We start from the raw sequence: 26,794 nt of genomic DNA, 5'->3' as shown, positions 1-26,794 counted from the left end.
TAAAAAAAAATTTTTATACAGTTTCCCCTTACTGATTATATCAAATCCACTCATACACACTCTCGTTACCATTCACCCTCTACCCATACTAAAATACTGTCACACTCTTTCCCTTAAAGTGATGATATGGACATACTGATATATTACACTCGCTATACAGCAAATGACATTTTTCAGTTACATGCCATAGAATCCAGTTGTCATAAATGTCTTACAAAAATAATCCGTCCATAGATGACTTGAACAGAACTTTCTGGTAGTAATCGTAAATCAAATAAAACTCCACCGACGACTAGCTTATTCAAATATCAGACTGCTTATACCACGTCAGTCCATCTCAGGGTCCGTCCAATATTCATCAACTCATTCAGTAATTGAGTGATATGCTTAAATCCTCTACATGATACCTATTAGATTGTAAGCTCTTTGAGCAGGGACTGTCTTTCTTCTATGTTTGTGCAGCGCTGCGTATGCTTTGTAGTGCTATAGAAATGCTAAATAGTAGTAGTAGTAGTAGTAATATCCACAACTGTGGTGGTTCCGCTTTACAGCACTCTTCTCAAATTCCCTGTTGAATCCTTCAGCGATTAAAGTTGACGTCAAACACAGAGGACATATTAGGGATACTCAAACCCGTCCTAGGGGGTCAGTTGGGTTTTCGGGATATCCCTAATGACTATGGAAGAGAGAGATTTGCATATAATGGAGGTTACAGGCAGGAAAAATCTCTCTCATGCATATTCAATAGGAATATCCCGAAAACCCGACTGACCCCTAGGAGAGGTTTGAGTACCCCTGATATATCCGCTTCTTCCATGCCAGGTGCAGTGGCTCCTTGCTGCACTCTTGTATTCCTGAGATACTTAATTTCTTTCTCCTTCTCCTGTGTGTATGTGTGTATAGATGTGTAGACAGATAAAATCATGTGTTACCTTGGCCAAATGAGAGTTGATCCATTTGGTGAAAGTTCTCTTTTGTACTGACTCTTGCTCATCTGGGAAAAGAGAGAAACAAAGGTGCTCAGACACTGCAAGAATGACAGCACAGAATACAAGGCAGAGCATAGACAGAATCCCCCAAAACACTATATTTTTCCTTTTCTAGAAAAAAGTAATCATAATTATGTGTAATTAACTTGCAAATAAATGAACTGTTGTTATTGCCAGAACCAAAACATTAAAAAAAGCTGTCATGTATATTCTTGTGTCAGCAAAATACATTATTCAGAAAAATTTAAATCTAGATTCTGATATTTATGTGCTCAGATTCTGAAATCAGCCAGTCCAGTTCAGACGAGGTTCTGATATACATATTCCATCTTTCTTTGATATATCAATAATGGGTCCTTTTACTAAAGCGCAGCAAGCCCACCGAGGGGTTGCTCTACCGCGATCTGGCACTACCCCCAGGCTATCACAGAAACCCCACAGTAGTGCCTGCCCCACCACACACCATTTCCGGCATGTCGGAAATTTGTGGGGGGGTTAATGCTGGGGTGGGTAATCAGCGGTAATCAGACAGCAGCACCACACACTACCCGGTTACCACTGGGTTAGCATGGGAGCCCTTACCGCCTCCTAAATAGGTAGCGGTAAGTGCTCCCCTGGGAATGGTCGAGTGGCAAGTGGTTCAGTTAGGGGTCCTCTTACTAAGGTGCACTGAAACATGGCCTGCGGTAGTGTAGGCGCGTGCAGAATCATTTTTCAGCGCACCTGCAAAGGATGCCTTTTTTTTATTTTTGGCGAAAATGGACGTGCGGCAAATTGAAAATTGCCATACAACCATTTTGGTCTGAGACCTTACTGCCAGCCACTGACCTAGTGGTAAAGTATCACACGGTAACCGGGCGGCAATGACCTACACGTGCCAAATGCCACTTGGCGAGCGCCCGATACGCGCATCTGAAAATAAAAATTTTTTTTCAGACGTACGTATTGGACATACGCCAAGAATGAAATTACCGTAAGAGCCACATGGTAGCCGGGCGGTAACTCCATTTTGGCATGCGTTGGGCGCATGCAGACGCTTACACAGCTTAGTAAAAGGGCCCCTTACTGCATGGTCATTTCTCTTTTTTTTTTTTTTTTAAAGCCTTTTATCTACTGCGGTAAAATGGGGCCTTGGCATGCAGCTTTGCTGCGCGCCGATACCATCTCAAGGGTACTTGTACCGCAGCTTGGTACAAGGACCCCTAAATCAAAATATATCAAATAGGTCAAAAGGGTAAAGAATGATTGGAGGCATAGGTTACAATAGTACATACAACAAAATGAAATCAATAATAGTATTAAAAAAAGGCTATAATATTAATACTATAAGATACAAAAAGGGGGCAAGGGGGAAAGTCAACCAGACAAGACATTGCTGGAAGCTTGGGAAACTCTAGCTAGAAAAGGATAGTAGTTGGTCTTTAAAGCTGTCTTCAATTTTTTTTTGATGTGCACAAAACATGTGTATGTGCTTATCTAGGAACCTACAGGTCTTCTATAACTCTGTATCCATATAGACCCTTAATGAGATTAAAGACTAAGGGCTGCAGTTAACAACTTGGGCTACCTTTAAGATGTGTTATTTTACCACTTACTCATGCTATTTTAGCATAGGTCCCATTCGATGCGACGAGATCTAGTTGCTAGTGCTTATATAGTGGTAAATCCCCCCCCCCCCCTAAATTTTAGCAGGCTTGGATGCCATTTATATGTGTAAGTCAGTCTTTATGTAGAAGTAGCTATTTTATTAAAGGTGCTATGCCTACGTATACACAGTCCCCCAAATTCTATAAATGGTACCTTGTTATGCGCGTTAATTTGGCCACACATCCAAATTGCGTACACAACTGAATCGATTAACAAGTCAACCAGTGCTGATAATTAGTACTTGTAGAATTCCACATAGGTCGTGAACTCTGTAATCCCACATGGTACAGTATAAACAGGGAACTCCAGAAATGAGAACAAACTTGATGCCTAAAAGGTTTATTGATCAAAGACTTGACATGGTGCTGTGTTTCGGTCCAAGGCCTTCTTCAGGAGCCTTGAAATATTATGTTGATCACGAATTTCCAGTATTATGCCTTATCAATCTTGTAACATAACAGATGGGTCTTGAAAAAAGCCAGTTTTTGCCACGTCCTGGGAAAAGGGTCTTTGTTAAGGGGCCGAAAATGGATGTGCAGCAAAATAAAAGCCTGCGCACGTTCATTTTCGGCCTGAGACCTTACCGCCACCCATTGACTTAGCGGTATGATCTCACGCACTACCTGGGCGGTAGGCATGCACTACCCCATGTTTTTGGCTCACTCCAAATTCAGAATTACCACCCGGGGCACTCGGTTGCTGGTGGTAATGTCAATTTGGCACTCGCTGGATGTGCATAGGCCCTTATCCGCCTTTGTAAAAGTGCCCCTAGGTGACAGCAGATAAAGACCTGAACGGTGCATCTAGTCTGCCCAACAGTCACATTCGTTATCAATTCAAGATTGAATCAACAATGAATTTATTTATGTATTTATTTTATTGCATTTGTATCCCACATTTTCCCACCTCTTTGCAGGCTCAATGTGGCTTACAATACATCATGAATAGTGGAAATACATGAGAAAGTCACCGTTTAGTATTACAGAAGAATTTTGGGTAACATGATAATGATAAGCATGATAGTAGAGTAACAGCAAATATTATAAGACAGTTCTGGATATGTGTGGAGGAGTTCACATTTATTGATCTTTGTGGTATGCCGTGTTAAAGAGATGGGTCTTCAGTAGTTTGCGGAAGTCAGTTAGTTCATATATCGTTTTTAAGTTGCACGGCAGCGCGTTCCAGAGTTGTGTGCTCAAGTAGGAAAAGGTTGATGCATGCGTTAGTTTATATTTTAGACCTTTGCAGTTGGGAAAATGATAATTAAGGAATGTGCGGGATGATTTTTTAGCATTCCTGGGTGGTAAGTCTATCAGGTCTGACATGTGAATGAATGTGAGATTATATACTTGATCATGGCCTTTCTTTATTGTTTCTGGGACATAGATTGTAAAAGTCCACCTGGCACTGTCCATATATTCCAACTACTGGAGTTGCCGTCAAAGCCCACTGAGCCTATCCGAATCTGTCATGTGATTTGCAGGACACAGACAGTAAAAGTCTGCCCGGCACTGTCCTCAAGTTCCAAATTACTGGAGTCTCCGTCAAAGACCTCTATATTCTATAACAGATTTGGCACACAGCTCTGCCGTTATGCAATACTAGCTTAGCGCCCAATTTTTTTGGTATCTAACTTGTAATGCCATTTATAGAATTGCCTCCTCAGTCCCTATCTTCCATTTTTCCTTAACAAAGTATTCTGCAAAGGTCGCAAACTCTTCATAGATCTGAAACTGGACATCATCACATACATCTTCAATCCAGTCCTATCAGAAATATTAACAAACCCTTCCTACCTTCTTACCCCAACTTAACCATTATCTGTATTTGCTTTACTCCGGAGTCTAACACCTCTCCGGTATCATGTAAGCCACATTGAGCCTGCAAATAGGTGGGAAAATGTGGGGTACAAATGTAACAAATAAATAAATAAATAAAATAACAGGTAAAGAAAAACTGGATGGAAGTGAAAAATATTTTGGCACGGCAACACAAATGGTACAAAATGATTTGAATGAGTGTTTCAAGCAAACACCGTGTTCCTTTAGGCTTAAAAGAAAACCTAAAGTTATTTTGCTGATACAGCACACTGAAAAGTGCCTGCCTGCAAATCGCCTGCTGCAAGTAATTCACCTGTGTCATTTGGAATAAGCACAGATGATCCAGTATGCACACAGTATGACCAAGGTACTAGAGCACATACATTGCAGCTTAAAATGCCCTCTTACAACAAGATTTCAGAGCATCTGTATTGCTCTGTAATTAATTATATATTTTATTAGTCCTCAAACCCCCAAATTGTTGAAGAATTTGTCTGAGCCCTTTATAAATGTGATTGCACATCACACTGTAGAGTGTTCCACCACATCAACCTGCACCGCTTACCCTTGAGGTACAGAAAAAAATCCTGTCACTAGGTTAATTGATGAGACCTGGCTGCCGCTGGCTGTTCTATACTGAGCCATGGTCAGACATACGCACTGTATTATCTCTTAGCCTGTTTGAAGGACCTCAGCCTTCTTAGGTTTAAATTCTTATCTGAAAGCTTTTTTATTTTCCAGAGACAGTCCTTGCTCTTTCTGAGCACTGTAAACTCTCTCAGACAGGCTCAAATTATATGAATCCAGACCATTTCCCGGTATTTTCCTTTTCCTGCTGTCACACAAAACCAGCTGTGTTTCAGCAACAGCCCTGCTCTCCTCTGTCATCATCCCTTTTTACTCCTGGTTCCTGGTGAGAGGTTTAATTTCACAACCAGTAACCAACCAGCTGCTGGAAAACCTGTGATGTCAAAAGTCTGGCTGATTTATCTGGGGCTGGTACAGCCTGAATGGACCCACAGGCAGTGGGATGCCAGACTGAGAAAAGCAGTTCCACCTTTTGGCTGCTGGCATTACATTTTCCCTTCCTTCTCTATTAAGATGTTTTCATGTGTATTGTGTTGATGTTGTATCATACCTCTATTATATCATTGTTTTATTGTGTTGTTTCAATATGTACTGTGCTGACCATGAATATTTTGTCATTACTACGGTTTGATGGTTCTATTTCCAAATTTACCTTGTTATTCTAATTGTGTGTTATGCTACTGAAGAGTTAAGAACAACAAGGGAACTGGTACCCAAGTAAGAAAGTCTTTGGTTTTGCAATAATATAATAGTGATGTGTGTACAAAAATTTCTCTCTGTATATAACAGTGAATCATAAAATCTGCTGAGATATGAAGAAAAGAGATTAAAAATTGGGAAACATCACTAAAATACTTTCAGAAGTATTATGCGATACTGTCGAAGAAGAAGGCTTGTTGAAACTAGTTTTTTTTTCTCATTTTCAACAAGAATAAAATAGTTTGGAAATGGTCTAAATGGCCTCCAGGGAAAGTAAAGGGAAACACTTGGATGCAGTAATGCTCTGAGCTGAGATCAGGAGTCAATGCACTGCTGTCTGAGGGCTTCTAAAGTCAAATAAAAGTCACATATGAGCTTGGGTAAACAAAAATTAATGGGCAGAGTAGAAGGCACTGCTGGAGGGTTTGCAATGGATTTGGGGTGGGGGGGAGGGCCTTGATGATGACCCTTATCTATTCTGTGACCAACATCTCATGACTATCTCTTTGTGTGCCCTTTGCCATTCATCAAAACCCACATCTCTCACTTTTCCACTTGTGAGGGCTAACACAATGTGGTGAAGACTATAGCCCTTTCTATACGAATTCTGCACAACTCCGTCTTTGGGGCACTTTTACTAAAGCTTGGCACAGGCTTATGGACTGTCACATACACTAACTGCTATGTGGCCCATAGGTACAGAATGAGATGCGCAGCATTTAGCGAGTGCTAAGATCTAGTAAAAGGGTCCCTTTATTACATGCGACTTGCAAACTCTGCTTACTCTTTATTAAGAGCCTTAAAACAAACAGGAAACAGCCTCCACGTAAACTGTCTAATCAAAAGGAGTAGAGGATGGGTAATGGACAATCCACCACAGGAACTGGTTCTTGAGAGATACTTTATTCAATGTTGGTACACTAGGACCCGACACGGTCCGTGTTTCAGCGTGTGAAATGCCTACCTCAGAGGTCACAATACTATACAACTAAATGTAAATGGGTAGGAATATCCAAAATACTCCGTTCATGGATGTCACAGAGGCAGGCTGTGGAGAGACAGTCCAGTCCAATTTTCAGAAGAGTGGCCACAGAGATGCCCTCTTCTCTCAGAAGTTCTGCCATTTAGTGTCCATTACCCATCCTCTACTCCCTTTTCATTGCACTCTTTATTTTAAAAAATGGTCTTTTGGCGAACAACATGCCTCAATAAGTACTGAATCTAGTACAAAACAAATGAGCAGTGCAATTTAGAGCACTACAAGCATTGCTTTTACTTGACAGCACTAACATGTGTTTGAATTTTCTTTCACAGTGTAGACAACAATCTGCAATCAGTCTGGCACCGATCTGTCTTCTTTTTTTCCAACCTACTACTACTTATCATTTCTAAAGCGCTACTAGACGTACGCAGTGCTGTACACATTATGGGCTAGATTCTATATATGGCGCCTAAAAATTCAGCGCGGTAAACATTTCCACCTAAGCATATTCTATGTGATGCCTAGATTAAGACATAGTATATAGCAGTGATGGCGAACCTATGGCACATGTGCCAGAGAGGGCACGCGCGCCGTCGCCTCAGCCAGAGTCGCCTCCCAGTTCCAGGGTCTCCCCTCCCCTCTCCCTCCCTCCCTCTGAGTTCCAGAGTCATCGTCCCTCCCTTCCTTCCTTCGAGTTCCAGGCCCCCTCCCTCCCTCCCTCCGAATTTTAAAAGTCATCTCTTGACTTACCTCGTCTGAGGGAGGGGGCCTGGAACTTGAAGGAAGGGATGGAGGGAGGAAGGGATGACGACTCTGGAACTTGGAGGGAGGGAGGGAGGGAGAGGGGACCCTGTGGAACTTGGAGGGAGGGGGGATCCTGTGGAACTAGGGGGGGAGGGAAGGCCCTGGAACTCGGGGGGGAGGGAGGACCCTGGAACTCGGAGGGAGGGAGGGAGGGAGGGGCCCTGGAACTCGGAGGGACGAGGGAGGACAGGGGAGGGGGGAATGGCACTTTGCGATAAATAATTAGATTTTGGGTTGCTGTTTGGGCACTCGGTCTCTAAAAGGTTTGCCATCACTGGTGTATAGAATATGCTTAGTTGATATCCCAGCACCTAAAACTATGCACCAGCGAAAATGTGGCAGAAATCCCTGCACATAGATTTACCTGCACTGGGCCATATTTTGTAACTATGTGTGTAAATTTCAGAACACCCACCAAACGGCCATTTCCCCACCCATAGCCATGCCACTTTCAAATTGCATGCATTAGAATTTAGGCGCAGTTCATTACAGAACATGCTTAGTGAGTTGTGCATGTAAGTTCTAATTATTTTCAATTAGTGCTCATTATTGCTTAAGTGCTGTCATCAATGCTGATTACCTTATTAAGCCAATTAAGTTACGCACGTTGTTATAGAATGCGTCTGGATTTCGGTTTTGGATCTCTAGGTGTGCTATACAGAATCTGGTAGTATATGCAGGTACTTTGTTCCTAATGAAGTCCCAATCCAAGGGGATCTTTTACTAAACTGCAGTAGAAATCAGCTGGTGGTAAACGCCAATACGCCTATTATATTCCTATGGACATCTTGGTATTTACCGCAAGCTAAAAATGCTACCGTAGCTTAGTAAAAGACCCCCCATAAGTTTTGTGCCTGGAGCAATAGAAGGTTAAGAAACTTGCCCAGCATCACAAAGAGTTGCAGTGGGAATTCAACCCAGGTCCCCAGGATCTCAGCCCACTACATTAACCATTAGGCTACTCCTCCACTCCTGCTATCAAGTCAATACTGTTATTTTTTTCTCCAGCAGAGGAATGCTGAAAACACACTTTAGTTGTGTTATCAATTCTTTAACTTTTGTTTACATTTTTAAATATTAATATTTTATAGCCAAATTTTGGCTTGGTATAATTTCAAAAGAATATGTTAAAATAATATTTCTAAAGGGCTGCTGGGGCTCGGAAAGTTGTCAACGAAGGCTCCAGAGGCTTCTAAACTTCAGGTTTCTGTGTTCGTCTCTGTTTCCTCCAGCATTTAATTTCCCAGTGCCAAGGGAAACAGGAAGAGGATGCGGCATGGCTACTTGAGGATCTATATCTACAGCTCGTTTGTCATCATCCTTGGCACAAGCCACCTCTTCCCACGATCCAGCATTGTGCATCGATTTGAACCTTTAGTAATAGAAAAACTATATAAAAAGCACTCACATTTATAGATGAACAAAACACAGAAATAAAAATATTAATAATATAATAATATTAATGAAGCATCTTAGGAGTATTTTTACAGCTATGAATATTTTTCCAAAGAACATTCATCCACATGAGCCATATGGTCTTTTCTGATGCAGGATGGTTTCATGTTTATATTTTACTTATTTTATATTTTTTTGTGTGTGTTATCAAAGCCTTATGTTTACATGCACAGATACCATTGGCTGAATCATTAAATGATTCCTTCTCTTCCAAACTGATACATTTTCTTAAGTGTGATACATGCGGTAGAGGATTCTCATCTATTATTCTAAGCTTATGAAAACCTTTTTACTCGTACTTTATGTTCTTCCAGTTTTTTAGAAAATCATAATTTATCAAAAGTGTGATGATTAAAATTGAGAGGTCTTCTGTCTCATATGAATGCAGCTTTATATACTACTAGTAAAAAAGGCCCGTTTCTGACACAAATGAAACGGGCGCTAGCAAGGTTTTCCTCGGAGTGTGTATGTTTGAGAGAGTGTATGTGAGAGTGACTGTGTGTGAGAGAGAGAGTGAATGTGCAAGTGTGTGTGTGGTGTGTGTGTGAGAGAGTGAGTGAGTCTGGGTGTGAGTGTGTCTGTGAGACAGAGTGTGTGTGTGTGTGTGAGAATGAGAGTGTGTGCGAGTGCGTATGTGAGAGTGTGAGAGAGAGAGTGTGTGTTTCACACAGATACAGTGTGCGCGAGAGAGAGTGCGTGAGACACAGACTCTCTGTGAGACTGAGTGTATGAGACCAGAGTGTGGTGAGAGTGACTGTGTGACACACAGAGTGAATGTGATAAAGTGTGAGACAGAGTGTGTGAGAGACAGTTGTGTGAGAGTGAGAGAGAGAAAGACATTGTGAGAGAGGAGTGTGTGTGTGTGAACAGAGATACCTCCCCCCCCCCCCTCTGGGTGTCAGGCCCCCTCCCTCCCTCTCTCTGGAGTCAGCCCCCCCCCCCCCCCCCCCCCCCCCCCCCCCCCTCTCTCTGGTGTCTGAGCGTTACTGTGCAGGACGCTGAGTTCTGGCTGTGCTTCAAGGAACTGACCAATCCTATTTAATAGAATGCACCTCCAACATTCTGAAGCCGAGAAACCTCGTGTGGTTGGTCACTTCTGCTTGTGAGGAACCCGGAAGTACATGATGTCAATTTAGGAGATGGATACAGAGAGCAGGAATGCCTCAGCCATGCAGTCAGCTTCAGAATGTTGGAGGTGCGTTTATTATATAGGATGGTGGTTATTTTAAAAGTGTTATTCATATAGGACCAAATTATATAATGTAGTAGATCCAATATTAGGCTGCCTGGCCAGGACCTCCTGGCTCAACAGTGAGCAGGAAGTAAAAAGCCCTCTGGCAGAGCAGAATGCAGAGGCCCTGGGAGGAGAGAAGCTGCCCCAGAGTAGAGTATAAGTCTCCACTACCTATGTGCAAGCTACCAGAACCTGGACAAGGTAGGCTAAGCTTTGACTTTAGCTTTATAAGAATCCTGCTGACTGCAACTGGAAAACCCTGCATAGAGCTGTATATACTGTGGACTTGTGACCTGTCAGCTACAGGCCTGTGTGGAGTTTGTGTCTGAAGCTAAAGAAACCTTATTCTTCACCTTACTGTCCCTGTGAAGTAACAGGGCTCAGTATTTCTTTAATAAAAAGAAGTTTTGTTTTCATGATTCTCTTGTCTGGTTGTATTTTATAAAGGCCTCCTGCACCAACTTGGCAAGAAGTGGCCTGCGGCAGTGCGAGCGCGTCTTTTGGGTGTGCGCTGGGCCATTGTTTGCTGAAGTCCTGGAAAAGGGCCTAGAAAATGGACGTGCAGAAAAATAAAAACCAGCGTGCGCCCATTTGTGGTCTGAGACATTACCTCCACCCGTTGACTTAGCGGTAAGGTCTCACATGCTACTCGGGCGGTAGGCATGCAGGGTGCGCATACTGCCGTTTACCGCCGGGTAAGTGCCACGCGGTAGAAAATATTTTCTACCACATATTTTTTGCGCATGCCAAATTCAGAATTACCAGCCAGGGCACGTGATAGCCAGGCAGTAATGACAATTTGGCAAATGCTGGACCCACATAGGCCCTTATGCACCTTTGCAAAAGGGCCCCACAGTTATTTTGCCCAGATAGACAGAGAGATGGACATTTTTGACCCATTTTAATTAATTTTTTTCCAACTTCTGTTGGGTTGTAAAAAATAAAAACATATTTAAAAAAGCAATGACATTCATTCCCCATGATCACAGACATCAATGACAATTTTCAGCACTATTTACAATCAGTAGCTTACAAACATTTTCCAAATCTGCACAATTTTCTGGTAATATACACTCAAATTACAGTAAACCAATTTTGAATGTGCCAACTAGCTACAAATAAGTCTAAAAACAGTGGTCACTGCTAATTAAATACGCACAGTCCACTCAATTAGATTGAAACCCCAGCCAGGAAAACATGGAGCAGAAATCATAAACCTAAAAGGAACAGCATCATTTAAAAAATTTTTTCTTCCAAGAACAAAAATCCAAATCTGTCTAATCTCTAAACAAAGAGAGAAAAGTAATATAGGAGCCAGAACTCAGCTAGTCAGCCATTACATTTGTCAAACGTATATTTATTATTTGTTGCATTTGTATCCTACATTTTCCCACCTATTTGCAGGCTCAATGTGGCTTACATAGTACCGTGATGGCGATTCCGGTATAACAGAGTGATATTATGGTAAAAGATCAAAAGTGACAAACATATTAGGGAATCCAGAAGGAAGAGTTAAGTTATGTCCAGTTCAAGAATTATTGGGTCTGTGTATAAGTACACAGATCCAATTTAAAGCTAGGAGCGTAGCCATAGCAAATTTTAATTTTAATACTTTTCCTCATCTGCTTTCCCTCTATTTGGTGCCAAAGGTGGAATATGGGTGGGGGACAAGTGTGTAGTGATGGGGGGGGGGGGGGGGGGGGGGGGGGGGGGGGGGGGATGTTCTCTGGGTGGGTAGTGGGTGGAGACAAGAGCAACCCTGGATACTCCTGCCCCCTTAGGTGCAAGAGTTCAAAATGGTACTGCTTCACAGTCTGCATTACTACTGCAAGAGGTCAACTGTTAAAGTGGAAATGGAGGGTGGGGTGTTTTGCTCCTGCTCCTTTATAGGTACCTGCCTGAGTTTCAGGACAGGGGCACATAGAAATATTTTCAAAACACATGTGTTTTCCTATCACCCCTCCCTATGAACCACCACTACCCTCTCTAAAATAAGTATGCATCCTGGGGTAATATCATAACACATGTAAATAGTGCCGTAAGAAAAATCACCATCTGCGTGTGTATGTGATCTACACATTGTTATTTAAAATAAGGGCTTCTCACAGGAGAAATTTCTCCAAATGGGTTACGTTTGTGCATATCATGACAGTAATGAACCTCACTCCTTACACACGGCATGTGGAGTATGATGTCACTCCCTCAAATTTACTGCTAATGCTTTTCTTTTTCTTGGGTAGCATATCACTGGCTAGCAGCAGGTCACCACCAAAGGCAGCAGGGCCGGCACAAGGGATTGTAGTGCCTTGAGCCAACTTGCTTTGGCAGCACCCCTCCCATCACATCACTTCTAGCACCCTCGCCCCCCCCCCCCCCCCCCCCCCCCCCCCCCCCCCCCGTCCAGTCTGTCTTTCCTCCTCCTCCTCTGTTCCTGTTCCCCTCCCCACAGATGTAGCACTGATCCTTTACCTCTCTCACTCCACCGCGGTCCTGTAAAGTTTATGTTAGTCCCTAGAGGCAGCGGCAGCAGCAAGATGACAGGCTTCCTTCGGCCAGCACTGGGTCTTCCCTCTTCTATGCCCTGCCTCCTCTGATGCAATTTCCTGTGGACAGGACGCAGTAGATAGAAGATGGAAGACCAAAGGTAGTCTGCCATACTGCTGCTGCTACTGCTGCTGTCACTGGCGACCTGCTTAAACTTTACAGGACCGCAGGGCAATAAGAGAGGTGAGGGAGCAATGCTGGCCACTGTTCCCTCTAAGCTAAGCGAGATTCTTCCAATTACAGTCCTGCCAGTGGCGGGTGGTGTTTCACTATCACGCTTTCAATAGTGAGGGGCAGGCAAGTTCTGCAGACTCCAGGGAATCTGCCTGACCCTAGACATCGAAAACACAACATTGAAACACCACCCCCTACTGGTAGCAGTGCAGGTGGAGAAAACCTGCTCAGCTTAGAGTGAACAGTGGTGCTGGACCTCCGGGGAAGGGGGGAAGAGAGAAAGGGAGAAAGGGAAAGACCGGACTGAGGGGGGGGGGGGGGGAGAAAAGGCTTAACTTGTAGACTACATAATGTCAGAGACTGGGTATTCTGGTGTCTTAATTGTGGCGCTCTTGGCCAGAGCCTCACCCGATCCAGTGGCTAAACCAGCCCTGAAAGGGAGCTCCAGAGAGTATATGAAAGCCGTAAAAGTACTGATTTCATGGTAATGCTGGGAGATGTAAACTAAATGCATAAATGCAAAAATTCCCATACCCCACTGGTAAGATAACGTATATCACAAAAACGAACCACGAGTAAAATACATGCATTAAATATGGAGTAAAGCCCTCGGATATATGATACACTCATGTGGCAATCAAAATAAATAACTACTATAAGAATGAACTCATTGCGCTCATCGGGCTAGAACTCCAATGTAGACGGAGCAATTTTTAAGTGCAAGTATGTGCAATTCAAGTGGTCAAAAATTAATAAGTAGTTCATAATTAATGACTTAGGGGCCCTTTTACTAAGCTGTGGTTAAAGGGGACCTTCACCAGCATCACTGCTTGTTTTTGACAAGCGCTAAGGCCCCCTTTTACCACAGCGGGTAGAAGGCTGTCTCTTTTTTTTTTTTTAAAGAAATGACCACGCGGTAAATGAACCACTTACCGCATGGCTATTTCGAGGGGGAGCACTTACCGCCACTCATTGAGGTGGTGGTAATAGATCCCATGCTAACCAGGTGGTAACAGGCAGCACGTGGTGCTGCCCAATTACTGCCGAGTAAGCATCGGAGCTACAAAATTGGAAATATTTTTTAGCACCGGAAATGGTGCAAGCTGGGGGTGAGAACTACCACTGGGCTCCTGTGGTAGCCTAGCAGTAGTTCCAGAGTGGCACGCAGCTAGCCCATAGCTGCACACCAACCCTTTAGTAAAAGGGCCCCTTAGTTAATAACTTAGTTCTATCAAATTTCAAAACAGCCAGCGCTATCAATAATTCCACAACCTCTCATCTCAGAGTTCATGGCTTAAAGTTCACATGTATGCAGCAGAGTTAAATTCTCTTGTCTGTCGCCAGCTTCACTTCCCAGATGCAAAGCAACTCGGAGACTACAGCAAGATCCCCTTCTTAAATGCCTAAGAAGGGGAGTTTACTGTAGTCTCCAAGCTGTTTTGCGTCTGGGACCCTGAAGTTGGCGACAGATAAGCGAATTTAACTGTGTTATATATCTGAATGTACATCTGAACTTTAAACTTTGAACTTTGAAACAAGAGTTGTGGGATTATTGATAGCGCTGGCTCTTTTGAAGTTTGATAGAACTGAGTTATTAACTGAGGGGTCCTTTTACCAAATTGCGGTAAAAAGGGCCCTGTGCTAGTGGTGGGGGCTGTTTTTGCCTACATAAACAGCAAGAGGTAAAAAAAAAGGCTGAAAATAGCCATGGCTATATGCGGTAAGATTGCTCTTACTAACTCCAGACTCCGCCCCTTCTGCCTCACATCACCTTATGCCTGGAACAGACTTCCTGAGCCCATACGTCATGCGCCCTCCCTGCCCATTTTCAAGTCCTTACTCAAAGCCCATCTCTTCTCCCTTGCTTTTGGCGCCTAACCACCTTCCCCATTCATGATACCTACACTGACTACATAGTTCGTAACCTTTAGATTGTAAGCTCTCCTGAGCAGGGACTGTCCTTCCCCTTGTTTAAACTTGTATAGCGCTGCGTAACCCTAGCAGCGCTATAGAAATGCTAAGTAGTAGTAGTAGTCTTACTGTGTGGCCATGTGAGGGGGAGTACTTACTACCACCCACTGAGGTGGCGGTAAGGGCTCTCTCACTAACCCAGCAGTAACTGGGGTAGCACACAGCACTGCCCGATGACCGCCGGATTAGCACCTCACTAAACATTACAGCCCTATTTTCCCCAGCACGGGAAATGGTGCGTGCTGGGGATGGAACTACCACCGGTGACTGCATTGGTCTGGTGGTGACTCCAGATTAGCCTGTGGTAAGCCTGCATAGGGCTTACCGCTGCTTTGTAAAAAAGGCCCCTAATTCATTAATTATGAACTAATTATTAATTTCTGATCACTTGAATTGCACATACTTGCACTTAAAAATTACATCTTCCACAATGGCGTTTTAGCCTACTGAATGAAGTGCAATGAGTTCACCCTTTTAGTTGTTATTTATTTTGACTGCCACATGGGTTATTTTGCCCTCATATTCATAGAGGCAGGATGCTTGTTGTTTATATGTGTTTTGTGCTCTTTAAGTAGGATAGGACTACAAAGTGATGTAATTGTAGTTCTCTTGTGATAGGCTCTTCCTGAGCACCTGCCCCTGTTCCCTAGGCCTTGTGGAACTTTTCATATTGGCCGGTCTATTGTCCCTATGTATGTGGACTGTACATAGCCTGCCCCTTCTTTTTCCATTTTGGGGTTGAGTGTATCTGCAGTGATGTTCTATACTTTGGTCAACTGCATGCTAATCTCCTAAGTGGAGTGAGCCTATCAGGAGACAGAGCAGAACACGGGTGTGTCATAGATCTGAGGGCTTTATACAATATTTAATACATTTCTTTTATTCCTGGTTCATTTTTGTGGGAGACATAGCAGGGTCCTAATGTGACAGGGTCCTATATTTCCCCTGTGAGAACACATTGGACAAAGGCATTCTGGGAGAAGTAGTGAGGAAGCAGTTATGATTCAGAACACAAGTTTGAAGCTAATCTGAAAAGCTGCTGAAAAGCCAGTCTGCAACAGCCCCACAGCACCTCTTTTTCAAAATATCCACAATGAATAAGCTTGAGATGGTATCTCCATGCACTGGAGACTGAGTATATACACATTTCCTCATATGCACTGTGTATATCCTGAAAGCTAGAGTGGCTGTGGAATCCCAAGGACCAGGGGAAGACTTCCTTTCCCCCACATGATGTCACTCTTTCTTTATAATTGTTATGTATCATGATTAGCACTGATAACACATTCTGCAGCCTGTTGTTATAGTTACTTTTTACTAGTAAACATTTAAAATTAAAAATACTGTATTGCCTAATTGAAATGCAGCTCAAATCAGCTATAAATTACATCATTATCATCTGACTGTAATCAAGTAAGCCTACATAAATTGAATTGTTGGTCTATGTTCACGCACATTGGCACGGTAACCTCAGGAAGTCTGGCATAAAGTGGTTATGGTGGCTGTTTTTTTGTAAATTACAGAAAGGATTACGCTGTTGCTTACTTTCTCTAATTTTCTTGTTAAAATTAAGATGGTGAAAAGAAACTTATAAAATTATCACAGCTGTTATGTCAACAAACCTAATGCAGTCTCCTGTTAATGCCTGTAGCTTAACTGATATGAAGTTGGACCAAAACTTAAAACAGTGCTATTTTAATAGCCTTTATCTGCAGCACACACTGGATGAATACAGAAAGCAGCACATTAATAAGGCTATTATTTCAGAATACTGACATTAATGTTACCGACAAGCCTAAGGCAATGGCCTTCAATTTTCATTACATAATTGCTAAGGCAGATCCTGTGGCCTGGATCAGCTCTTCAAGGAAACCACATTCTGGTCTCTGACCATTAGGGCCAGTAGGGTGTGAGTGAAAAGTTTGGGTCTTCAATCAAATATTTATATTCTGCCTAATTTCTCAATGATTCAAGGCGGATTACAAAAAGAAGTTAACAAACACCTCTAATTACTAAGCTGCGCGGCAATGCCGACACGGTCCATTCAGAGTGAATGGGCTTTGTCAGCATTAGTGCACGGCAGCCGCTAGTGTGGCTTAGTAAACAGAGGACAAAATTTGTTAAGAAATGCATCAATATCATAATTATAACATAACAAAATAGTGCATAACTAAAACATTAAAAAGTTCATTTTAGACTTCCAAAATTTAGAAAAAAAGATATGTTTCAGAGATCTAAGATGCTTTGGCAGTGGTAAATCAATCCAGACTTTGGTACCTTGGTAAGTAAATGAATTTTCCAACATTGATTTACATAGAATCTTCTTCATGAATGGATACCCCGGCCTCAGCTTCATACATGAATGGAAATTAAAATATTTAATTGGATAAACCAGCAATTGAAGAAATGAAGAAGAAATCATTCCACTTAAAGTCTTAAATATCAAACATGCTAATTTAAACTGGATTCATGCCCTCAGAGAAAGCCAGAATAAATTCCTCAACAGCACAGCAAAGAAGCTCTGTCAAATTTACCTCAGCTAAAAATCAACCTAGCTGCCGTATTCTGCAGTAATTGTAATTTTTATAGAAACACAGAAAAATGTAGGCAAATAAAGACCAGTCTGACCATCTATGCCATCCACTCTCCCTATCACTCCCCTGGAGATCCTATGTACTTGTCCCAAGCTCCCTTGAATTCAGATATGGTTTTTGTCTCCATCACTCCATCGGGAGGCCGTTCCACGAATTCACCACCCTTTCCATGAAGAAGTATTTCCTCAAGTTATTTCTCAGTCTATCCTTTCATCTTCATCCTATGCCCCCTTGTTCCAGAGCTTCCTTTCAATTGAAAGAGACTCGCCTCCTATGCATTTATGCCGTGTAGGTATTTAAATGTTACTATCATATCATCCCTCTCCCACCTTTCTTCCAAAATAAATAAACCAAATAAAGCAAAACACAATGCACACCAGGGCCTTCAGGAGCAGACCAATGAAAACGTCTTTATTAGTAAGACCTGGGCATAGGCCATGTTTTGGCAACAATACACCTACATCAGGTCTCTGGCAAAATACAAAAGAATCAAATAAGAAACATAGCAATTCACCCCCCCCCCCCCCACCCATTTTTTAAAATACACTTAAGTGCTTTTTTAACAAATATAATACATATGAATGCATTGTTAGCATGCATAATACATGAAAATGCAATCATGACATTTATATTGTTAAACAGCATGCCTAGTAAATCCCGTAATAATATAAAATGCATTAAATAACCATAAAAATATAAAAAGTAATTGTCAATTAAAAATTAAGAATAAAAATAAATATAAAATATTACATAAAAAAGAATATCTCATCTCATAATAACAAAAAATGTCTAATCTAAAACAACAGAAGAGAGAAGACATACAGAGAAATCAGATAAAACATATACAGCATGCCATCATGAAATAGAGCTGCCCAGTTTACCACAGTGTCTCTTTGCAAAATAATGCAGATCTGCCACTAAACAGGGCTAGATAAGGATTTAAAAAATAATTAAAAAATGAGAAAATGTATAAAAATACTATTGGTGCAAAATATATTAACCAAAGAGAAAGCAGTATGCCATAAAAACCTATAGCTGAACTAGTGGAAATAGTGAGACTGACCCAAAACGTATTATACTAAGAAGCGCTACCAAATGTGAATAAACAAGCATGAATCCACCTAATCCTCTGACTTGAAAATACAATCGGTGCAATTACTATATGCCATCAATACACTGAGGCATTGTAAATGCTGGTGCCCAAGTTAAGCACAGGGATGAAGTATTCTATAACTATGCGCAACTTTTTGGAATGCCCTTGATATGTCCCTGGCCATGCCCCCTTTTGAGTTATGTGCTCTTAAAGTTAGGCGTTTTTTTTAGACTGACAATGTTGTCCATGCTGTTTACACTCTCAGAGCAATTGAGACTCTATTCCATATCAAAGGTGCTACACTGTGACAGTACCACCTACAATGTTTGATCAGGATTAGCTGACCCCTGAGGCAGGCGCCAGTGCGCTGAAACACAGCCCATGTCGGGTCTATCCATCAATTAGTAAACAAGAGACTTTGATCATCTCAATCCTGAAGGCCCAGTGTTGCTTGTGTGTGTGTGTGTGTGTGTGTGTGTGTGTGTGTGTGTGTGTGTGTGAATTTTTATGAGTTCCAATTAACATCAATAACCGGTTGTTAGTTAACCAATTAATCTGCACACATATCTTGGCAGCGAGTCCAGATTTGAATGCCATATATAGAATTCAGGCGATAGTCAGCAGTGCTGAATGGCGATAGTCAGCAGTGCTGAATCTATGCATTAGCTTTAGTTTTCCTTTTCAGGATGGGGCTAGTCGGTCACATATTCAGCCCCATGCTATCTATATACATTTGGAAAATTACATAGATACCAATGGCTGGTGTCTACATAAATCCTTTTGAAAATTAACCTGGATCACTTGAAGAGAGGAAGAGGGAAGGGAACGAGGAAGATACAAGATTAATGAAGGCTGTCCATATATGACATAAATCACCTTTCCTTTTATCAGGACCAAGCAATGCTTACTGAGGAACTAGTTTTCTTAAAGCCTGAACCCTAAAAGTCAAAATTATGTCTTCACAGCTCACTTACATGTGAACAGTGACCTGCCACTCAGGTGGACGTGAATCTTAAGGAGTAAATAACAAAATCACTGCAGGATTCAGTGGATAACAAGAAAGAAAACAATACTCTACCCATGTGCTGAGTCTGATTTAATGTGCATTTCACACTGGAGTCAGTGAATTCACTACAATCTTTCAACTGCATGCCATTCAAACAGAGTTTATTTCCCAAAGGCGGTATTTATCTTTCAACTCATCGACTAGATCTCATTTTTTAAAAAATTAACAAATACAAAATAAGTTTTAAAAAAATTACCTCTTTGCTTCTGGTAACGTGCAAGGCTTGACTGAAACATGTTATACCTCCTATGCTGGTTTCTCTATTTTGTAAGCAACCCTAATTCAATCAGAATCTAAACCAAACACAGACCTTTACCAAGGAAACCTCTAGCCAGGAGCATTATCCTCCAAGCATTGCCATAGCAACTGTTCTGTATATGCAGGAGCACTGCATCTTTTATTCTTCTCTGTGTCCCCCTGCCTCCCAACCAACTGCATGTCCTGTCAGATTGCATTTACCGACATGTTTACATCATGACAAGCATCTCCTATGCTCAAAGAAACAAAACTAAAGGTACTTGTTTTTCCTCTGAGAGTTATGCTTAATCCATATCATCTCTCTCTGCTCAAATATTTCAAGGATAAGACAATATCCAACTTTACATGGTGTTGTATCGTGTAGTTTTGCCTAACAAACCTGGGGGCCCTTTTACTAAGCTGCGCTGAATAGTGGCCAGTGCTATCCCTAGCATGGGTCTTTCCCACGTGCAGATGGCCACTTTTTTTTGCCACTTTTAATGCAGGAGTAAAAAGGCCGATTTTCCATTATTCCCATTAATGGCCACACACACTAATTTTCCCACTAGCACATGAGTTATATATCAACACCTATTTTTTAGGCAGTAAGGTCTCACGTGCTAACTACGTGCTAATCGGTTAGCTCATGGTGAGGTAGCTGCGCTAATTAGTTCAGTAGACACCTACTCTCTGCCACCAGACATGATCCCAGTGCTAAAAAATAAAATCTATTTTTTTAGTTTGTGGGATGTGCACGCTGGTCCCAAAATTACCGTGGGACTCCTGAGCATGACCTGCTGTAGTGCTTTTTAACCTGCAGTAAGCATGTGTTAGTGCTTACCGCAGCCTAGTAAAAGAACCACAGGCAGTGTCATGTGGTTAGAAAAGAAATATTGGTAATCAGTCCAAAATTTGCCGAAGTTAAGAGAGCTGTATTCAGATCATATTTCGCTAGTTAATATGGTAGATTTGGACAAATGTTTAGCGGGTACAGTTATATTAACTCCTATCATGTTGAATGTTTTAAGTCTTTGGAGCTCCCGAATAAGAATTATGGGTTAAGGCAAACCTTCGTAAACCTAAGCCCCACCAACATGGGTCAATGGAAATCCTTCCCCTGCCATACTTTGGACTTACCTAGAAGTGATGTCTGGTGATATAGTCAGATGGGACATGAACAGTCCTCTTCCGTACATGCCCCATCCAGCTCCAGGGAACAATATGGTTGTATGATCCCTACTAATATTGCAGTACTGCTGATAAGAGGTATCCTTCCATACAAGAATATGGAAAGATGCCTTCTAGCAGTAACACAGCAAAACTAGCACTAGGCGTCATGGCAGCCATATTGAACCCTGGAGAAGAAAGGACAGGAGCATAGGGGGAACCTTCCTGTCCCAGCCCACTAAACTACCAGGGATAACTTCCGGGCAAGTACCATGGGTTGTGGAAGGAGGAAGTGGGTGGAGAGTTTCCATTGATTTATGAGGCTTATCCCCATTATGGGAGCCAGGCATCGCCAAGGGTGTGTCAAGGGTGTTCCAGAAAGTTGCATGTGTACTTATAGATTGCTGCTTCAGCTTGCTTAACTTAGGTGCCAGCATTTACACCAGGTTTCAACAGGTGTAAGCCTGGTGCCTAAAGTTGAAAGTTATTATTTGGCATGTCAGGAGTTGTGATCCAGGACATCCAGAGTTCAGATTGGGGGTGCTGGGGGAGTCAAGAGTTGTAATTGGAGGTTTTGGAGAATTGGGAGTTCTGATCCACGGGGTCGGATGAGTTGGGAGTTCTGATCCAGGGTATCAGAGAGGTTAAAGAGTGTCATGGGGATTAGGGTAGGGTAATAGGTAATGTATTTGATATACTACTACTACTACTTAACATTTCTAAAGCGCTACTAGGGTTACGCAGCGCTGTACAATTTAACATGGAAAGACAGTCCCTGCTCGAAGAGCTTACAATCTAAAAGACAAATGTACAGTTAATCTGATAGGTCAGACAGATTGGGGCAACCTATATGTTTGAAAGCTTAGGTTCCGAATGCAGCATTGAAGAGGTACTGCCTTTCTGTGGTAAAAACAAAGGAGGGATCGTATGGGTGGAGGGGACAAGAGAGGGGATCAGATGTATATGTGGGGGGGGGGGGGGGGGTGAGAGCTCTGCGGAATAATATCTTTATTGCTATGAATTATTTATTTCTGCTTGGGCCCATACTGTTACGTGCTGTGGCCACACAGCCATCAGCTACCTGGCACTGCAGGTAGTGCTCGTGCACTGTCTGCCCTATGCCTTAAATGCAGGGCAGCTGCTTGACATGCCCCCTATATTACTGCACAGGCTTTTCACTTACCACACTTTAATTTTTGCTGTTAATGTGTGGTAAATGCAAAACCTATTGCACTTTAGTAAAAGAGACCCTAAGTTTCAAATATGTTGAATCCAATACACCTGGACAGATATCTGAAGTTCAAATGGAATGCATTTCAAACCCTCTTGTGAGAAAACCTAAAGATGATTATGCTGTAAAACAAAGACAAATGGGAGAGCAGCTCTGGCAGGATGTTGATATTTAGAGTATACATGCCTCCAATCACCTGCTAGAAACAGGTGCACACAATAAAATCTAATTGTTTGAAATGCCAATTAATTAATAAAAAAGGAGGGCGAAGGGTAGGGTGAGGAAAAGAAGTTAGCAATAAGAAAATAAAGGTAATAAAACAATTGATAAAGTCTCTCATGCAAGACTGTTATTAGGCTGGAGGAGTAAGGAAAAACCACTAAGGTACACTAATGGATTTAGTGTGCTAATGAATTTAGTGTACCTTAGTAAATGAATTTACTCAGTTCACAGCAGTCATGATCCTGCAGGGTTATCTTTTCATGGGGGGAGGGGGCTACTTATTTGCAGGCCATAAAAACATTGATGGGCCTTCAATAATGATGTCAATAGGGCAAAGGCATCACAGTTTTTCTGTTTATTTATTTATTTGTAGCATTTGTATCCCACATTTCCCCACCTTTTTGCAGGCTCAATGTGGCTTACATTATGCCGTGATGGCGCTCGCCATTTCCGGTACAGAATTTCAGATGGTATTACATTTAGGTGCATGCATATATGGTAAAAAAGAGTACATTTTGGTATTACATACAAATGATTTTGCATTAAGGTGCATACATACATGGTACAGAGGAATGCATTATGCATTGCTTAGAGGTTTCTTAATGATAAAATGAGTTGTAGCATAAGTTAGGTCATCGACTATAAAGATAACTTGTCAATCTAGGAAGTAGGTTGGTAATGCGTATTATGTAGCTTTCTTTAATAGCAGAGAGGTTAAATAGTTAAACGGCAAAAGTTCAGTTTTGTCTAGTTCTTGTAAAGTCTATTTGTTTTGTATTTAAGATGGAACATTATGGTAAGCTTTCTTGAATAGGTTCATTTTCAGTAATCTATGGAAGATTGTTAGGTCATGTATTGATTTCATGGCTTTCGGTAATGCATTCCATAGTTGCGTGCATACGTAGGAGAAGCTGGATGCGTATATGGATTTATATGTTTCTTCTGCTCCTCTCCTTTTTCCACTGCCATGATCAGCACAAGGCTGCACCCTATCACAGAAAGATCACCTTGAGATTACCATTCCATGCAGTAGCTCCTCCTAAGGTAGCCACCCCTTTGTGCTATTACAAAATATGATCATATCACTCCCCCGCTTATTGCTGACAACTGGCTTCCACTTATTTATCAATTTCACTTTAAAATCATGTAGCTCCCACACAAAGCTTTCTACACAGTTTTTCCCTATTAGCTAAATGCCTCATTCCAATATCGTCAGCCTGACCCAGGAGAACGATACATCAGAACCTCTGCAATTTATCTCTTGTCTCAGGTTCTCATTATGAATCATCCCAACATAGTGCATAGTTTTTTTTTTTTGCACCATCTCTCTGGATTACTTTCACACTGAATCCTTTTATTCTAAATTGAAAAAAAAAAAAGGTTGAAAACACCGGATACAATGCCCTGACCTTCTCCCCTCTTCCCTTTCTCTGTCAGTCCTCATTTAATCTTTTTTTAAACCTTATAGTTAGGTTGTTTTGTTTCTCCTCTTGATCCCCATCTCTCCCTCCTCCCCCCCCCCCCCCCCAGCCTGTTTTGAGTTTGTTTTTATTTGTAAACTTCTTTGCTGTGACTATTAAGAAACATTATATAGCAAGCCAATGAATAAACTAAGGGCCCTGTTTACTACGGAATGCTAGTGTTTTTAGCGCATGCTAATAATTAGCGTGCACTAATGCTAGAGTCACCCATATATCTCTATGGTACGTAGAGGGGCATAATCGAAAGCGAACGCCTATCTCCATGGGCATCTATGTCCAAAAACGGATACGTGAAGAGGCAGGACAGACCGTATTTTCGAAAAAATGGATGTTTTTCAGCTGGGCGTTTGTTTTTTTTAGCGATAATGGAAACTAAAAATGCCCAGCTCAAAAACGTCCAAATCTGAGCCATTTGGTCGTGGGAGGGGCCACGATTCGTAGTACACTCGCCCCCCTGACATGCCAGGACACCAACTGGGCACCCTAGAGGTCAGTGCGGTGGACTTCAGACAACGCTCCCACATGCATAGCTCCCTTACCATGGGTGCTGAGCACCCAACCCCCCTCCCCCAAAACCCACTACCCACAAATGTACAACACTACCATAGCTCTTAGGGGTGAAGGGGGCAGCTACATGTGGGTACAGTGGGTTTTGGAGACCTCCCATTTACCAGCACAAGTGCTACAGGTAGGGGGGATGGGCCTGGGTCCACCTGGCTGAAGTGCACTGCGGTACCCACTAAAAGTGCTCCAGGGACCTGCATACACGCAGGCCTCTAGGACTTCTTGCTGCTATATAACATTGGCACACCAGTTGACACCTGAAGACTAATCTCTCCGAATACGTCCTTTATTGGAATAAGCATGCTTACTCACAGTTAACTGCAGATCAGAGGTTGTGCTCCACTGGCAACGAGTCTCCCTGGTACTGAGATTAGCAGTAGGTCAGAGCTGGCAGAATGGTGTACAATGCCCTCTTTCAGCCACATTCAAGGTAAGAACTAAGTTCTGTAACGTGGCTAACACGTGAAAGGGATCTAAAACTGGCTTACAAAAATGGCCACTACCTCATGGACTACCGGAAACAAAACAGGGCACACTCTGACCCAGTTAGCAGGGGGAAAAGCACCATGGGAGTACAGCCTACCAACTACCAACATTGTGAGCATTTGCCACAAGCTAGTGGAATCACGGAGCCCAATACCCTACACCCACCACAATGCATTGCTGATGTGACTCTGCAGTGCGCATAACAGAAAAGGTGTCACACTCACCCGAGAGCCACATCAGAACTAGGGAAAGGCTGTCACAGGATAGAACACATTCTGCTGTCATGGAGGTGGGTACGGCATTTGAGGCTGGCATACAGGCTGGAAAAAAAGTTTTTAAAGTGGGGTTTTTTGGTGGGAGGGGGTTAGTGACCACTGGGGGAGTCCGGGGAGGTCATCCCCGATTCCCTCCAGTGGTCATCTGGCCAGTTGGGGCACTTTTTTGGAACTTGTTCGTGAAAAAAAAGGGTCCACAAAAAGTGACCCCAAATCGCGGTAAAAACGCCTTTTTTTCGATTATCAGCTAAAGACGCCCATCTCTCCTTGGCCGATAACCACGCCCCAGTTCCGCCTTCACCACGCCTCTGACACACCCCATCAACTTTACCCATTTCCGTGACGGATTGCAGTTGGAAACGCCCAAAATCGGCTTTCGATTATACCGATTTGGGTGCCCACGGGAGAAAGACGCCCAACATCCCGATTTGGGTCGCAATATAGGCGTTTTTCTCTTTCGATTATAAGCAGGTATAGTAACATAGTAGATGACGGCAGAGAAAGACCTGTACGGTCCATCCAGTCTGCCCAACAAGATAATCTCATATGTGCTACTTTATATGTATACCTGACCTTAATTTGTATCTGCCATTCTCAAGGCACAGACCGTAGAAGTCTGCCCAGCACTAGCCCCGCCTCCCAACCACTAGCCCCACCTCCCAACCACCGGTGCTGCCACCCAATCTCTGCTAAGCTTCTGAGGATCCATTCCTTCTGAACAGGATTCCTTTTTGTTTATCCCACGCATTTTTGAATTCCATTACCGTTTTCATCTCCACCACCTCCCTCGGGAGGGCATTCCAAGTATACACCACTCTCTCTGTGAAAAAATACTTCATGACATTTTTCTTGAGTCTGCCCTCCTTCAACCTCATTTCATGTCCTCTAGTTCTGCTGCCTTCCCATCTTCGGAAAAGGTTTGCTTGCAGATTAATACCTTTCAAATATTTGAACATCTGTATCATGTCACTCCTGTTTCCCCTTTCCTCCAGGGTATACATGTTCAGGTCAGCAAGTCTCTCCTGATACGTCTTGCAAGGCAAATCCCATACCATTTTTGTAGCTTTTCTTTGCACCACTTCAATTCTTTTTACATCCTTAGCCTCCAAAACTGAACACAATACTCCAAGTGGGGCCTCACCAACGACTTGTACAGGGGCATCAACACCTCCTTTCTTCTGCTGGTCATACCTCTCTCTATACAGCCTAGCAACCTTCTGGCTACAGCCACCACCTTGTCACACTGTTTTGTCGCCTTCGTTAGCGCACCAACAGCGTGCCCTAGTAAACAGAGCCCTAAGATTTCTGTACACCTGTTCACCCCATCTGCCACCCCCACACCATATCACTTTAAGGCCACCACCCCCAATTGTCCACCATATCAACCCAAGGATTTGCACTGCTTGTCTCTACCTCTACAGGTCTATTGGTTGGGAGGGGGAATTGTAGAGAAACAGAATTATTACTCTTG

The 26,794-nt window shown here is 42.5% G+C and overlaps 1 protein-coding gene across 1 annotated transcript in view; it reads right to left on the bottom strand.

Annotated features, from left to right (window-relative positions):
• Window positions 1-26,794, bottom strand: part of SYNE1 (spectrin repeat containing nuclear envelope protein 1) — a 982,166-nt gene that overhangs the window by 884,082 nt on the left and 71,290 nt on the right. Inside the window, 1 exon segment of the mRNA XM_030198470.1 lies at window positions 933-994. Within this exon segment, the coding sequence (XP_030054330.1) occupies window positions 933-994 (62 nt within the window).

Source organism: Microcaecilia unicolor, chromosome 3 (assembly GCF_901765095.1).
Source record: "Microcaecilia unicolor chromosome 3, aMicUni1.1, whole genome shotgun sequence".
Lineage (NCBI taxonomy): Eukaryota > Metazoa > Chordata > Amphibia > Gymnophiona > Siphonopidae > Microcaecilia > Microcaecilia unicolor.
The sequence above is the reverse complement of the archived record's forward strand: the minus strand, read 5'-3'. Positions and strand labels throughout refer to the sequence as shown.